The 15,367-nt window shown below is 44.8% G+C and overlaps 1 protein-coding gene across 1 annotated transcript in view; it reads left to right on the top strand.

The window, feature by feature from the left end:
* LOC129564342 (anosmin-1) overlaps nt 1–15,367 on the top strand; it is a 225,944-nt gene that overhangs the window by 39,594 nt on the left and 170,983 nt on the right. The window contains exon 2 of the mRNA XM_055438256.2: nt 5,830–5,877. Coding sequence (XP_055294231.2) covers nt 5,830–5,877 — 48 coding nt within the window. The remainder of the gene's footprint in view (nt 1–5,829; nt 5,878–15,367) is intronic.

The raw sequence follows: 15,367 nt of genomic DNA, 5'->3' as shown, positions 1-15,367 counted from the left end.
GAACTGAAGGGAAGAAAACATGCTACTTCCCACCCCAACCCGACCCATCTCACCACCCCAAACCCCCTCACTCTCTGAGCCTCACTAAAAAGATGAAACCAGTTAGCACAGGATGCGTGTTATACACAAAAGCTGGGAGTTTCAAAGTCCAGGATTACTCTTCCACTCCTCAGAACAAAAATAATGGCAAACATAGTAAAATTTATAATCACGATCGTCTTTTTTTTTTTTTTAACATCTAACTCTGTGCCAACCATTTTGCTAAGCACTTTACCTGGATTATCGTTTTAATCTTCCCCAGCAAGCTATAACATCCTATCTTCTGTAATAAAAAAGTTAATGATTATAATCATAATAAACCTTTCATGCCTGCTTGCTGTTGCCCCCAATATTTCTTTCTAAGGATAGCTTTTCATTTTTAATGATTCATGGGAAATTTGGCCTCAAATGAAAGTGCTTTGGTGGAGGAAATGCGTTGGTCTTAAATCCCAGGAAAATGTCAATGACAGATGGGCTCAGTGACTGTCGGTGTGCAGGCCCATGGGACCGGCGGCAATGTGTGTTTCAGCCTGGGGCTGGCAGTCATGTTTGCGTTTGCCAAGCGGCTGAAGGCACCCTTCCCTGGATTTGTCAGTTGTTGAGGTTTAACCATTTTACCTCCAAAGTGAACAGAAGGATTCTGACCAAGGTGTGCCATGAATGGAGCTTCTCACAGCCCTTATCGTCTATTTTTTTTTTTAACCCTCTGACATATACTAAGCGAAAAGTGTTCTTTCCAGTCGTTTGTAACCTGTTCCGCTTTCTGCGTGTTTACCCCATCTCCTGTCCTATTCCCTGCTCCAGCCGCTCCACCTGATCTGATATTCTCTGAGCTTACAATGGTGGGAACTGTCTAGTTCGATTCCCACTCTCCTTGTGGTTTGTACCTCTGGAGATTTCATTCACAGCCCGCTCTAGTCTCGCTGTGTCCCTCACTTTTCTTCACCATGGCACTCGTAGCTGAGTTTCACCACTGGCTGCAGGATGTGTGTATATATATATATTATTTGCCCTCTTTGACTCCCAGTGCCTTCAGTGTGAGGATGCTTGTGTGGTCCGTGGAACGATCATGTAGGTGATTATGACAGATAACCAGAGCAAATGCTTATACTGTCTCGATCACGATATTTATTGATAATACTCAGGTCAGTGGCATATGACCCCGCTGGTAATATTTTTGTCAGCCCATCACTGGGGGCAGGGAGCAGTTGCCATGCCTGCTTCTGCAGCCCTGGGCACCCTCACGATTGGCCTACGAAGCTGGTGCAGTTGCCAGTGTGAAGGTTTCAAGTGGAGAGGAAAGAGGAAGCCCTGTCTCCAGGACCACACTCCCGTTGAGGAGCTTAAGACTCAGATGAGGGAAAAGAGATCCCAGAGCAGGAGGGTGTGTGCTGCATCTCTCAAGAGCAGAGGCAGAGTTGCAGAGGGCCTGCCTGTGTGTCCAGCAGAAGGAAGATCTGGAGGGGAAGCCGGTGGAAGACGTTCCCAGGTCAGGGATCCCAGGGCAAGGGGCAGGATGCAATGACCTGACTCAGGGAGGCAGAAGGTCTTCAGACCACATTGTTGTCATTGAGTCCCTCAATCGTGTCCGACTCTTTGCAACCCCATGGACTGTAGCCCTGCCAGGCTCTTCCATCCATGGGATTTTCCAGGCAAGAATACTGGACTGGGTTGCCGTTCCCTTCTCCAGGGGATCTTCCTCACCCAGGGATCGAACCCAGATCTCCTGCATTGGCAGGAAGATTCTTGTCCATCTGAGCCATCAGGGAAGCCCCCCTCAGACCATGACCCTGCTGAAGGAGGTGATCAAGATCTGGCCTTGACCTAGTCGCCAAGGTTGGGAGTCCATTTGCTTTAGCCCTGTGTCTCTTTGGAAGGAACCTCACTGGTTCCCATCTCTAGGGCGTGAGCACAGGGCACTCAAGTTGGGGTCAGGCTGTGGTCTGCCAGACCTGGTCCCTGGAAGTCCCAGCAGGATCCAACCCCACATGGGACAGGCTGCAAACACCCTTCCCAGACAGGACGAGGAGGGGAGAAGTTCTCCTGATGCCCCAGACCCCGCCCCCAGCGTTGCCATAACAACATACTTCTCAGCGTTTGGCCCCTGCTTCTTGTTGCTATTGTTAACCCTATTTATGGGCCTCCCAGGCGGCTCAGTGGTAAGGAACCCATCTGCCAATGCTAGAGATGCAGGTTCCATCCCTGTGTCTCCAGCAAGATGTCCTGGAGACGGGAATGGCTACCCCTACTCCAGTATTCTTGTCTGGGAAATCTCAGGGACAGAGGAGCCTGGCGGGCTAACTCCCTGGGCTTGCAAAGACTCAGACATGTCTGAACACAGCACACTCTGCTTGTGACCAATACGTTGGTCTGCCTCACGCCCTTGTAAACTTTGTCACCAGTTTTTTATGAAACATTGGGTTTTCCCATAATGGCCTCTTTCTTGAACACATTATTGCCAGTGATTAAACCACGTCCACCGTTTGTCCAGCTTTGGCCCCCAGGCAGTCTATTAAATTCTTGTGTCTCTGATGTCAAGCCTACACAAGACCATGCGTGACCTCAGTCCAGGCTGTTCGTACACAACGCCAGCCCTTATTGATGGACTGGTGGGCATTGATAACGTAGGGAGATATCAGTACCCACTGAGGATGGGTGTGGCTCAGCGAGGGGGTAAGGAGGTTAATATCAGATGATCTAAATTGTTAGGGGCATTCAGCGATCTGGGGGAGTTAAGCTTGTAAAGGAGGCTTGAGTTAGTATGATGGAGACACTTAATGGGGAAAGCTTTCCTGCAGGACTGAGATCTTTTAGCCGAATGATTATTAGATGGAAGAGGGAAATTTCGAATCCTAAACAGTTGAGATCGACCCAGTGATTCTGAGAATCCTGCATTAGGAAGATATGTTATTGTGAGTGGAAGAGCAAATATCCATACAATAGTATCTGACAGTGACAAAAGAATGAATGGGATATTGATGTGTGTGACAGTATGGATGAAGCAAAAAGACGGCTGTTCGGTTGCTGAGTTGTGTCCAACTGTTTGCGACCTCATGGACTGCAGCGCACCAGGCCTCTCTGTCCTCTAGTATTTCTCCTGGAGCTTTCTCAGACTCATGCTCATTGGGTCGGTGAGGCCATCTCATCCTCTGTCACCCCCTTCTCCTTCTGCCCTCAATCTTTCCCAGCTTCAGGGTCTTTTCTAATGAGTCAGCTGTTTGCATCAAGTATTGGAGCTTCAGCTTCACCATCAGTCCTTCCAGTGAATATTCAAGATGGATTTCCATTAGGATGGACTGGTTTGATCTCCTTGCTGTCCAAGGGACTCTCAAGAGCATAATCTAAAACATGATGAACCTAAATAATCCAGACACAGAAGACTACGTATGTTCTGATTCCATTTACATGAAGTGTCCAGAGTAGGGAAATTTCTAGAGAAAGAATGTATGTGAGTGGTTGTCAGAGTCTGAGAAGAGGGACTGCAAAATGGACAGCTTTGTGTCAGCAGAGATGAAAAAGTTCAACAACTAGTGGTGATGGTCGCCCAGCCTTTCTACTAAAAACCACTGAATTATACAGTTTAAATGAGTGCCTTTTCTGTATGCGAATTATGTATCAGTAAATTTGTAATAAGGATATTTTGGGAGTGGGATGGTTTGGGAGAATGGCATTGAAACATGTATGTTGTCATATGTGAAACGAATCACCAGTTCAGGGTCGATGCATGATACAGGATGCCCGGGGCTGGTGCACAGGGATGACCCAGAGGGAGGATAAAGGGAGGAGGGACGAGGGAGGGGGGCTCAGGAAGGGGAACTCATGTACACCCAGGGCGGATTCATGTCAATGTATGGCAAAACCAACCAATATAATATTGTAAAATAATTAGCCTCCAATAAAAAACAAATAAATAAATAAAAATAAAAGGTACATTATTGGTTTAGTGTTCTTTTGAGTGCAAACAAAGGTGATACTATTCTATTCACTATGATATTCTTAAAATTAAAAGTTTAGGCATTCAGACATAGGTAATGGACAGGGAGGCCTGGCGTGCTGTGATTCAGAGGGTCGCAAAGAGTCAGACACGACTGAGCGACTGAACTGAACTGAATGGGCTACTTTAATCTCGTATCCAACCTTGAACTTCAGAGAACAGGAGGTCACAGCGTCTTAATTACCAGGTGACCGTTTCCATTAGCGCTCCCAACCTATCCCAGCCTAGCAGAGTCTGATGTAAAGTGTCATAATCCAACCAAAAGTTTAGTCATGTCCGATGACAAGTGTCAAATGCAAGTTCAGAATCTAGGGATGATAAATCATAGTTCTGCAGAACTGTAATTCGAAAAGATATATGCTCCTCTGTGTTCATGGTGTCACTATATACAATAGCCAAGATATGGAAGCCATGTAAATATCCATCAGCAGATGAGTGGGTAAAGAAACTTATGTATACAATAAAATACTAGTCAGTCACAGAAAAAAAATGAGATAATGCCATTGGGAGTGACATGGATGGATGCAGAGATTATCACAGCAAGTGAAGTAAGTCAGAGAAAGGTCAATAGCATATGCCGTCGCTTACATGTAGAATCTAAAACACGACACGAATGAACTTATCTATGAAGCGGAAAGAGACTCGCAGGCATGCAGGGCAGACTGGTGGTTGTCAAGGGGGCGGGGCGGAGGAGAGGGACGAATCGGGAGTTTGGGGTTAGCAGGTGGGAACACACACATATGGATGGATCAACAAGGTTCTACTGTAGAGCTCAGGAAACTATACTCAATCAGCTCAGTGCAGTCGCTCAGTGGTGTCCGACTCTTTGCGACCCCGTGGACTGCAGCACACCAGGCCTCCCTGTCCATCACCAACTCCCCGAGTTTACTCAAACTCATGTCCATCGAGTGGGTGATGCCATCCAACCATCTCACTCTCTGTCGTCCCCTTCTCCTCCTGCCCTCAATCTTTCCCAGCATCAGGGTCTTTTCCAATGAGTCAGCTCTCGGCATCAGGTGGCCAAAGGATTGGAGCGTCAGCATCAGTCCTCATTTACTCAATATCCTCTGATAAAGCATAATGGAAAAGAATATGAAAAAATGTGTATATATATATACATACATGTATAACAGAGTCACTCAGTACAGCAGAAATTCACACAACATGATAAATCAGCTATATCGCAATAAAATAAATTTGAATGTGAATAAATCCGAATCCTGGCATTTGGTGTGCTTGAGTGGTTTGTGCGTATCCCCTCACTTACTTATACCACTGACCACATGCAAGAGCTAATGTCCTTATGCTTTACAGACGGATAAACTGAGGGACAGACATACTAAGTCCCTTGTCCAGAGTCACACATCCAGAGAAGGGGGAAAGAGAGAGAGAGAGAGAATGATCTTCCCACTGGATCTGACTTCCAGGCTCAAACTCTTTTTACTGATTAGCTGAAATTGAAAAGCCTCCAGGATGACACCTCTGCGGGTCATTTCCCTGCTGGTCTGTATTTCATCACTCAGCACACCCCTGAGAGATGGCTCACACACTTTTCCTTCCCAAAACAGCTTGAAATTCTTCATTATTTTATATGTATTTGTATCACGACGTCAAGGGCCAAACAGGATTTCCATTAGAAACCCACTTTTCTGTCTTAGGAAGAAAGACACAGCAGGGTGGCAAGTTGGTCTTTCATTAGGGCTGATATTTTAAAATTATCTTAATGCACACAGGTGTATGCCGTTTTCCAATAGAAAAGTATTTAATGAGTCAATGTTGCTTTTTTCATTTTGCAGAACAATGGTTCCCTGGTTTGGTGCCAGAATCACAAGCAATGTTCAAAGGTATGTTCCCTACAACTGTATCAGTATTTTTTTTTTTAATTAATTTTGGAATAAGTGTAGAGTCAGAGGAAGCCTCAAAGCTAGTGGAGAGAAATCACATGTACTGTTCACCCTCTTTCCAGCCATGATTATACCTTATTTATTTGTAGCACAGTATCACAAGCAGAAAATCATCACTGGTACAAGGGATGTATTAATGTAGTTTGGTAAGGTTTTTATCACATGCATAGATTCTGTTAATGAAGTTGCTGCTGCAATCGAGATATATGTATCAGTATTTCTATATATTACCTTATTTGTCTCTCCATTCTATAGTTATGTTAGTCAAAAATGTTTTTAAGGAGAAAACATCTTCTGATTCCACCAGAAAACTTAACGCGTTCTACTTACAGCTAAGTTATTTTGTATGTGTTCACTTTGTGTGGAGGAACTGCTCATTAAGTAATTTGATTCTTTAAGGAAGCAGTCTCTTTTCTGAGTATTTCTCGTTGCACACCCCTGGTCTCAATTTCACATTAGTCTGATAGCATAAATTGCTCAGTCCCCAAGCATCATAAGCTATAAGAATCTGTATGTGTGTATACATGTAATATACATGTAGGTATATGCTTCAGCTCTAGTCTGAAGGTTGGCTTTATATTCAGATAGTATAAGTGAATACAGTTGAAACCTGCTATACATACCGGAGCGCTTTGCGATCGTAGTAGAGTTTGTTGAAATTTCTTTCGTGGTTGCGACTGTTAGACTGGAAATTGAAGCATTCTTTTATTTTACAGTCAAAATTGTATAATCATGTGAAGGTGACATAATTTGGTGACAGTTGCTTACCTCTGACTCTCTAGATTCTGGGCAGACATGGAATGTCTGGTTTATGATCCTTTTCCTTTTTATAGAGTATCGTAAACATTGGCCCTGATAAGACGTTTTCTGGTATCTGTTATATTAATTGTTCTCCAACTAGTGTTTTGGGTAATTTGTTTATTTCATCACGACAGAAAAAGGTTGTGTGTGTGTGCATGAATATATGGCTCTGTGACTAGATTTCATAAAAGTAGTTTTTTTTCCGGTTTTGTTGGTTGGGTATTCAGTTCAGTTCTGTTCAGTCGCTCAGTCATGTCTGACTCTTTGCGACCCCATGAATCACAGCACGCCAGGCCTCCCTGTCCATCACCAGCTCCCGGAGTTCAGTCACACTCACGTCCATCAAGTTGGTGATTGCTACTGCTGCTGCTGCTAAGTTGCTTCAGTCGTGTCCAACTCTGTGCGACCCCATAGACGGCAGCATGAGGGTAATTTTTTGTGTCTGTATTATTTATACTTAGCGCCCCTTTTATCCTTACCCCATCAAGAAGTTAATTCCTTTTTATACATTTGAAATTTGAATGGGAGAGATTCATTTGAATTGCTTTTAAAATACCCTAATTAAAGAACATTGTCACTCTGGGGAATACAGATCGTTGAACCATATTTCGTAATTGAATGATCAAGGCTGACATGAGAGACCGAATTTCACAAGAACAGAAATCAATTCCTTTTGCCTGAAAGCAAAAATGAATCAGTAAGTCACGGCTAACTCCAACAGAACCTTTGGAATATATTACAAAGCTGACATAAATTTCAGGGTTGTTTTTAGTCTGAATCCGTGGGGATGAACCTTACATGTTAATCAAAGTTTATCTCCTTTGGATATTATCGTCACTGGGTACATTCGCAGATAATTAGTTTGCATTTCTTTTGAGACTTTGAAGCACCGTGTAAGCTTTTCCTCTTGATCTTCTGGTTAATGAAGTGAAGGGTAAGTGATGATAACTCCATTTTACATGTGGGAAAAATCAAACACATACATATTGGATAATGGTCCTGAAATAACTCAACAAATTGGGTGTGGTGGTTGTTTAGTCACTAAGTCGTGCCTGACTCTTTGTCATCCGATGGACGGTGGCCAGCTAGGATCCTCTGTCCATTGGACTTCCCAGGCAAGCAAACTGATAGAGGCAACTCAAGTTGGGAATGCTGTCTGCATTGTGGTCTTGAATAAAGATCTATAACTTTAAAAACCGTTTTGAACAAATATTGGGACAGAAGAGTAAAAAAAAAAAAAAAAAATCCACCAAGTCAAAAAGTTATACTGATGAGATAACTGAGTGCATGTTAAAGTTTACATAATATTTTATAGAAAGTTGTTGTTCAGTGGCTGTCGTGTCTGACTCTTTGCGACCCCATGGACTGCAGCACACCAGGCTTTGCTGTCCTTCACTATGTCCCCAAGTTTGCTCAAACTCATGTCCATTGAGTCATGATGCCATCCAACCACCTCATCCTCTGTCACCCGCTTCTTCTCCTGCCTTCAATCTTTCCCAGCATCAGGGTCATTTCAAATGAGTCGACTCCTCGCATCAGGTGGCTAACGCATTGGAGCTTCAGCTTCAGTATCCGTAGGGTCATTTCAAATGAGTCGACTCCTCGCATCAAGTGGCTAAAGCATTGGAGCTTCAGCTTCAGCATCCGTCCTTCCAGTGAATCTTCAGGACTGATCTCCTTTAGAATGGACTGGTTGGATCTCCTTGCAGTCCAAGGGATCCTCAAGAATCTTCTCCAACACCACAGTTCAAAAGCATCAATTCTTTGGTGCTCAGACTTCTTTATGTCCCAACTCTCGCATCCACAGATGACTACTGGAAAAGCCATAGCTTTGTCTATACAGACCTTTGTGGGCAAAGGAATGTCTCTGCTTTTTACACAAAGTACGCAGTTTCTAATTAGTTCTGGTTGCGTCTGCAAAGCTGGTCACCATCAGGATCTCTCCAGAACACGGGTTCTTCCTTCCATCCAGTTGCCTGCCTTGTCCAGTCTGCCAGCATCTCTTGTCTGGGCCAGTCCACGAGCATGCTCTTGGGTCTCCCAGATTCTACGGCATGCACGTGTGTGTTGGAAAGACACCTTTACACGCGTAATCTGAATCATGCTGCCGTTTGCCTCACGCCCTTTAATATCAAAGCATCACCTTCGGTGTAAACACTATCTCATCTGTCCTGAGAGAAGTGGTCTCTCTCCACTTCCTCCTGTGTTCAACCCCCATCAGTCTGTCTTTTCCCTCCTCCCAGAAAACTTCTCCCAAAGACACCCAGCTCACTACGCACCACCGCGACCCCCGCCCCGCCCCGTTCACGTCTCAGCACAAATGCTACCTCCTCAGCCTTGCCCTCCCGTATCACCACCCACACATTTACAGTGTCCTTGGCCATATTACACCCTCGTCATTTTATATACCTCTTTGTCTCTACGATCCTGTCCCCTTCACCAGAAAATAAGCTTCAGGCAGCCATTGATTGATTGTCTCCGCTTTGTTCATTGTGGTGTCTTGAAGCTTAGAACCGTGTTTGGGTACAGAGTCGTTGCTTACTGAGTATTTGTCTTTTCGTTTGTTTGTTTGTTTGTTTTTTCAACATTTTATTTTGTATTGAGGTGGTGATGGACAGGGAGGCCTGGCGTGTTATGATTCATGGGGTGGCAAAGAGTCGGACACGTCTGAGCAACTGAACTGAACTGAGCTGATAGCTGATTGACAAACAGTGTTGTGACAGTTTCAGGTGAACAGTGAAGTGATTCAACCATACATGCATCCACTTTCCCACAAACTCCCCTCCCATCCGGGCTGCAACATGACATTGAGCAGAGTTCCCTGTGCTGTCCAGCAGGTCCTTGCTGGTTCTCCATCTTCAATACAGGAGTGTGTCCATGTCCATCCCAGACTCCCTGACTCTTCCTTCCCCCATCCTTCATGCTGGTGACCATAAGGTCATTACAGAGCATTGAGCAGAGTTCCCTGTGCTGTGCAGCAGGTCCTTGCTGGTTCTTCATGTTAAATCCAGCAGTGTGTATCCATCCCTGACTATCCCTTCCTCCATCCTCCCCCCTGCGAACCATAAGGTTATTACAGAGCATTGAGCAGAGTTCCCTGTGCTGTCCAGCAAGTCCTTGCTGGTTCTCCATGTTCAATACAGCAGTGTGTCCATGTCCATCCCAGACTCCCTGACTATCCCTTCCCCCATCCTTCATGCTGGTGACCATAAGGTCATTACAGAGCATTGAGCAGAGTTCCCTGTGCTGTCCAGCAGGTCCTTGCTGGTTCTCCATGTTCAATACAGCAGAGTACACGTCTATCCCAAACTCACTGACTTATCGTCTCCCTGGCAACCATAAGTTTGTTTTCTAGGTCTGTTGGTCTCTCTCTGTTTTGTGAGTAGGTCATGTGTATCGTTTCTTTGTAGATTCCCCTTATGAGGGATGTCACTGTATTTCTCCCTCTCCATCTGACTTAGTTGCACTTAGCGTGACAGTCTCTACGTCCATAGATGTTGGTGCAGGAGGCATAATTTCATTTTTGTGATGGCGAGTAATGCTCCATTTTATACATGTACCACATCTTCCATATCCTTTCTTCTCTTGGTGTATGTTTGAGTTGTTTCCGTGTGTTTGCTGTTGCGAATAGTGCTGCAGTGGACACCGGGATGCATGTTTCCTCTTGGGTCTGGATAAATGCCCAGGAGTGGGATTTCAGCGTCATGGGCGTATGCTAAGTTGCTTCAGTCTTGCCTGACTCTGTGTGACCCCAGGGACTGTAGCCCACCAGGCTACTCTGTTCACGGAATTTTCCAGGCAAGAATAATGGAGTGGGTTGCCATTTCATTCTCCACGGGGCAGGGCCATAGCTCTATTTTTAGATTTTTTAAGGAACCTCCATACTGTTCTCCGTAGTGGCTGGACCCATTTACATCCCCACCAACAGTGCAGGAGAGTTCCCTTTTCCCCCCACACCTTCTCCATCGTTTATTATTTGTGGATCTTTTTTATGATAGCCATTTTGGCTGGTGCTCATTAAGTGTTTGTGAATGACCCATGAATGAAATGTATACATTTTCTTCCTCCTCCAAAGTACATCCTTTGGAGGAGGATAAAAAAGGTTATATAATCCATTTTGTACCCGAGTAACATACCACGATCATTTATTCAGTTTCGTCCAGTCGCTCAGTCGTGTCTGACTCTTCTCAACCTTATGGACTGCAGCACACCAGGCTTCCCTGTCCACCACCAACTCCTGGAGCTTGCTTAGACTCACGTCCATCGAGTCAGTGATGCCATCACACCATCTCATCCTCTGCCGTCCCCTTCTCCTCCTGCCCCCAATCGCTCCCAGCATCAGAGTCTTCTCCAGTAAGTCAACTCATCCCATGAGGTGGCCAAAGTATTGGAGTTTCGGCTTCAGCATCAGCCCTTCCAGTGAACACCCAGGACTGATCTCCTTTAGAGTGGACTGGTTGGATCTCCTTGCAGTCCAAGGGACTCTCAAGAGTCTTCTCCAACACCACAGTTGAAACGCATCAATTCTTCAGTGCTCAGCTTTCTTTATAGTCCAGCTCTCACATCCACACATGACTACTAGAAAAACGTTAGCTTTGACTGTATGGACTTTGTCACTAATGTCTCTGCTTTTTTTAATACGCTGTCTAGGTTGGTTATAGCTTTTCTTCCTAAGAGCAAGTGTCTTCTAACTTCATGGCTGCAGTCATCATCTGAAGTGACTTTGGAGCCCAGGAAAATAAAGTCTGTCATGGTTTCTATTCTTTCCCCATCTATTTGCCATGAAGTGATGGGACTGGATTCCATGATCTTCATTTTTTGAATGTTGAGTTTTAAGCCAGCTTTTTCACTCTCTTTCACTTGGGTTCGATCCCTGGGTTGGGAAGATCCCCTGGAGAAGGAAATAGCAATCCACTCCAGTACTATTGCCTGGAAAATCCCATGGACAGAGGAGCCTGGTAGGCTACAGTCCACGGGGTCGCAAAGAGTCGGACACGACTGAGTGACTTCACCTTCAGCTTTACTTTCATCAAGAGGCTCTTTAGTTCCTCTTCAGTTTTTGCCATAAGGGTGGTGTCATCTGCATATCTGAGGTTATTGATATTTCTCTCTGCAGTCATGATTCTAGCTTGTGCTTCATCCACCCAAGCATTTTGCTTGATGTACTCTACCTATCAGTTAAACAAGGTGACATTATACAGCTTTGGTTGATGTACTCCTTTCCCAATTTGGAACCAGTCCATTGTTCCATGTCTGCTTCTAACTGTTGCTTCTTGACCTGCATACAGATTTCTCAGGAGGCAGGTAATTAATTATTTCCTAATTAATAATAAATAAAGATCATTTATTATTAATTAGGAAAATCTTCCTCCTGTAGTGAAGTCAGGGTTCATTAGCATCTTTCAGCTTCTTCGTGATTTAGAACAGTGACTTACTTTCCAGCATAGCGTGAGGCCAGTGGTTACCCAGCTGGAGCGATTTTGCTCCCTAGGGATATTTGGCAATGGCGGGAGACATTTTTGGTGGCCACTACTGGTTGGTGGGAAGCTACTGGCATCTAGCGGGTGGAGGTCAGGGGTGCGGACAAACCACAACACACAGGACTCCCTCATGGAGAGAAGTTTCCTGACTTCAATCTCAATAGTGCCAAGAGAGGTTCAGAAACCTTTGTCTGTGCATTTTGCGAGTTATAAAAAGAATTAAGGGAGAAGGCAGGAGGAGAAGGGAATGACAGAGGACGAGATGGCTGGATGGCATCAGTGATTCAATGGACGTGAGTTTGAGCAAACTCCGGGAGATGATGACGGACAGGGAAGCCTGGCGTGCTGCAGCCCATGGGGTCCCAAAGAGTCGGACATGACTGAGCGACTGAACAACAAGGAAAAGCATTGAAGAACACAGTTCTGTTCTCAGGAGTTTTATTTTATAACTCAAAGGGAAATAAACGCATGATTTATTGAACACGTGGTATGCACCAAGCACCTTTTCAGGGGCTCATTATAATGTTAGGAATTCTGAGTCTCATCATTACAGTTTCTGTAAGAAGGTCTGATAGTAAATATTTTCATCTCTGTGGTCCTTCGGGTGTTGGTGACAGCTACTGTTTTGGCCCTTGTAGCCTGAAAAATAAAGTGATGGATAGGGGCTTCCCTGGTGGCTCAGAGGTTAAAGCATCTGCCCCCAATGCGGGAGACCCGGGTTCGATCCCTGGGTCAGGAAGGTCCCCTGGAGAAGGAAACGGTAACCCACTCCAGTATTCTTGCCTGGAGAATCCCATGGACGGAGAAGCCTGGTAGGCTACAGTCCACGGGGTCGCAAAGAGTCGGACACGACTGAGCGATGGAACAGAACAGAACAGTAGACAAGCAAAGGTAAGTGGCTGTTTTCCAATGAAACGTTGTGTGCAGACACTGAAATTGGAATCTCATGTAACTTCCGTGTCATGAAATTTTGTTTTCCCCAGCCACATTTTAAAAAGTAAGAACAATTCTGTGCTCGCCAGCAGTACAAAAACAGGCGCTGAGCTGGGTTTGCCCGCTTGCCGTAGTTTGCCAGCCTCTCTCGTCTGCCAAGGCATTCCCCTGAGCAAAAGCAAGCAAAAAGTAAACAGTAAAGTCGTGTTTTTCTCTCAGTACAAAGACATATCTTGATGTGTGGAAACTAATAAATGGGCCATTTTTAACAGCATGTGTGGAACATTGTTGATCAGGTTTCGTTGACTGAATGATAAATGATAGGAAATTGAAAGCGAAAATGAAGTCTCTCAGTCGTGTCCAACTCTTTGCGATTCCATGGACTGTAGCCCACCAAGCTCCTCCGTCCATGGCATTTTCCAGGCAAGAATACTGGAATGGGTTGCCATTTTCTTCTCCAGGGGATCTTCCCAACCGAGGGATCAAACCCAGGACTCCCGCACTGTAGGCAGATGCTTTACCGTCTGAGCCACAAGGAAGCCCAAACAATAGGAAGAGGATATTAAACCACAATTAATTTTTGAACGTTCAGCGATTATTAGAGCCAGTAAAAGTTGTGCATGTGTGCTAAGTCACTAAGTTGTGTCCGACTGTTGAAACCCCACGGACTGTAGCCCTCCAGGCTCCTTTATCCATGGGATTCTCTAGGAAGGCATATGGGAGAGGGTGGCCATGTCCTTCTCCAAGGGATCTTCCTGACCCGGGGATCAAACACATGTCACTTACATCTCCTGCATTGGCAAGTGGGTTCTTTACCACTAGCGCCACCTGGGAATCCCAGTAAGACTTGTTCACTCATTTAGTGTCCAACTCTTTGCGACCCCATGGACAGCAGCCCGCCAGGCTTCCCTGTCCTTCACTGTCTCCCGGAGTTTGCTCAAACTCTTGTCCATTGAGTCGGTGATACCATCCAACCATCTCATCCTCTGCCGCGAGTAAGACTTGTGGAGGACTTCAAAATGGGCAAAATAAAAGGTGGCTGGATGCTGTCCATCTCGCATCTTGTGGGTTACCTACAATGTTCATATCTCTGAGCTGTTTTCTTCCTCTGCAAATGGTAGGAGGCACATAATAACGCAGATGACTCTAGTCCATGGAAATGCAAATGGTTGTGTGCAGGGGACTGCCACTGAAGCTTCCCCGTCAACAAATCATTTTGCGTGTATTTGTAAATCCACTCGAGCGATCCTTTTTGGGTGTCAGTGTGTTTATATTTCTTGGATTTCTCCTTTGAACCAAATGTAAGGTATTCCTGGTCCTTGCAGTATTTCATGAGTTAAATATTTGACACTTGTTCATTTTATATTTGCACGAGAGTCATGCATTTATAAGATAAGTATGCTTTGACCTTATCATGCTGTGTTGCCTTTCTAAACCTTGCACCCAAGAATGGCACTCTTGGTGACAGCCACCCATTTGGGGTGCATGTGTGCTCATCCTTCTCCTTCTGGATGGTGTAACTCTCTTGGTTAACTTTTGTTTCCATTTGGTTGTGAGGATTTGAGTTGAAAAGCAGCAATTCAGGGCTCAATCTTGCTGTGGTAGCCTGTTGCTTTGATCTCAGTGGGAGTTCTGTTCTTATAAGGGCCATAACTCCAGATTCTTAGTGATTTTCCAGGCTTATTCTGAGCCAGATTTGGAGGTGAGGAAGATTGGTTTTGCCTGTATGAACATCTGGACGGCTTCATTTGGCATCTGTGAAATTTATTGGATAAAGGTCAAACCCCAGAAACATAACTGAATGTGACTTTTGGAGGTTTTTGTTTTGTGTTAAATGTTTTCCATGATTTATGTGGTAATGACTGTAAGTCCACAGATCCCCAGGAAAATATATCTTTAGGAGGAAAATGAAAACTCAGGCACCCATGGAAATGCGCCATGTCCGAATACCCAAAGAACCAAAGTTGAACAGTTTATCTTTTGCAGCGTTGTAATATGCAACAGTTTGAAATTTCAGTTGTTCCTTAGACTTTAAAATACTTAAAACCTATGGTAATACTTACTGATATTCATGCAGTTTTCCCTGACTTTGTATAAACATCCACTTTAAGGACAAAGTTGTTGTATATTGAACATCTCTTGTCCAAAGTATTGATATCTTTTGGGAGTTTACCAAGTATTTCGTAAGGACAGTCCCCACTGAGATGTCAAGGGAA

Source organism: Moschus berezovskii, chromosome Y, assembly GCF_049115385.1.
Source record: "Moschus berezovskii isolate FMDL1 chromosome Y, NW_MosBer_1.0, whole genome shotgun sequence".
Taxonomy (NCBI): Eukaryota; Metazoa; Chordata; class Mammalia; order Artiodactyla; family Moschidae; genus Moschus; species Moschus berezovskii.
The sequence above is the reverse complement of the archived record's forward strand: the minus strand, read 5'-3'. Positions and strand labels throughout refer to the sequence as shown.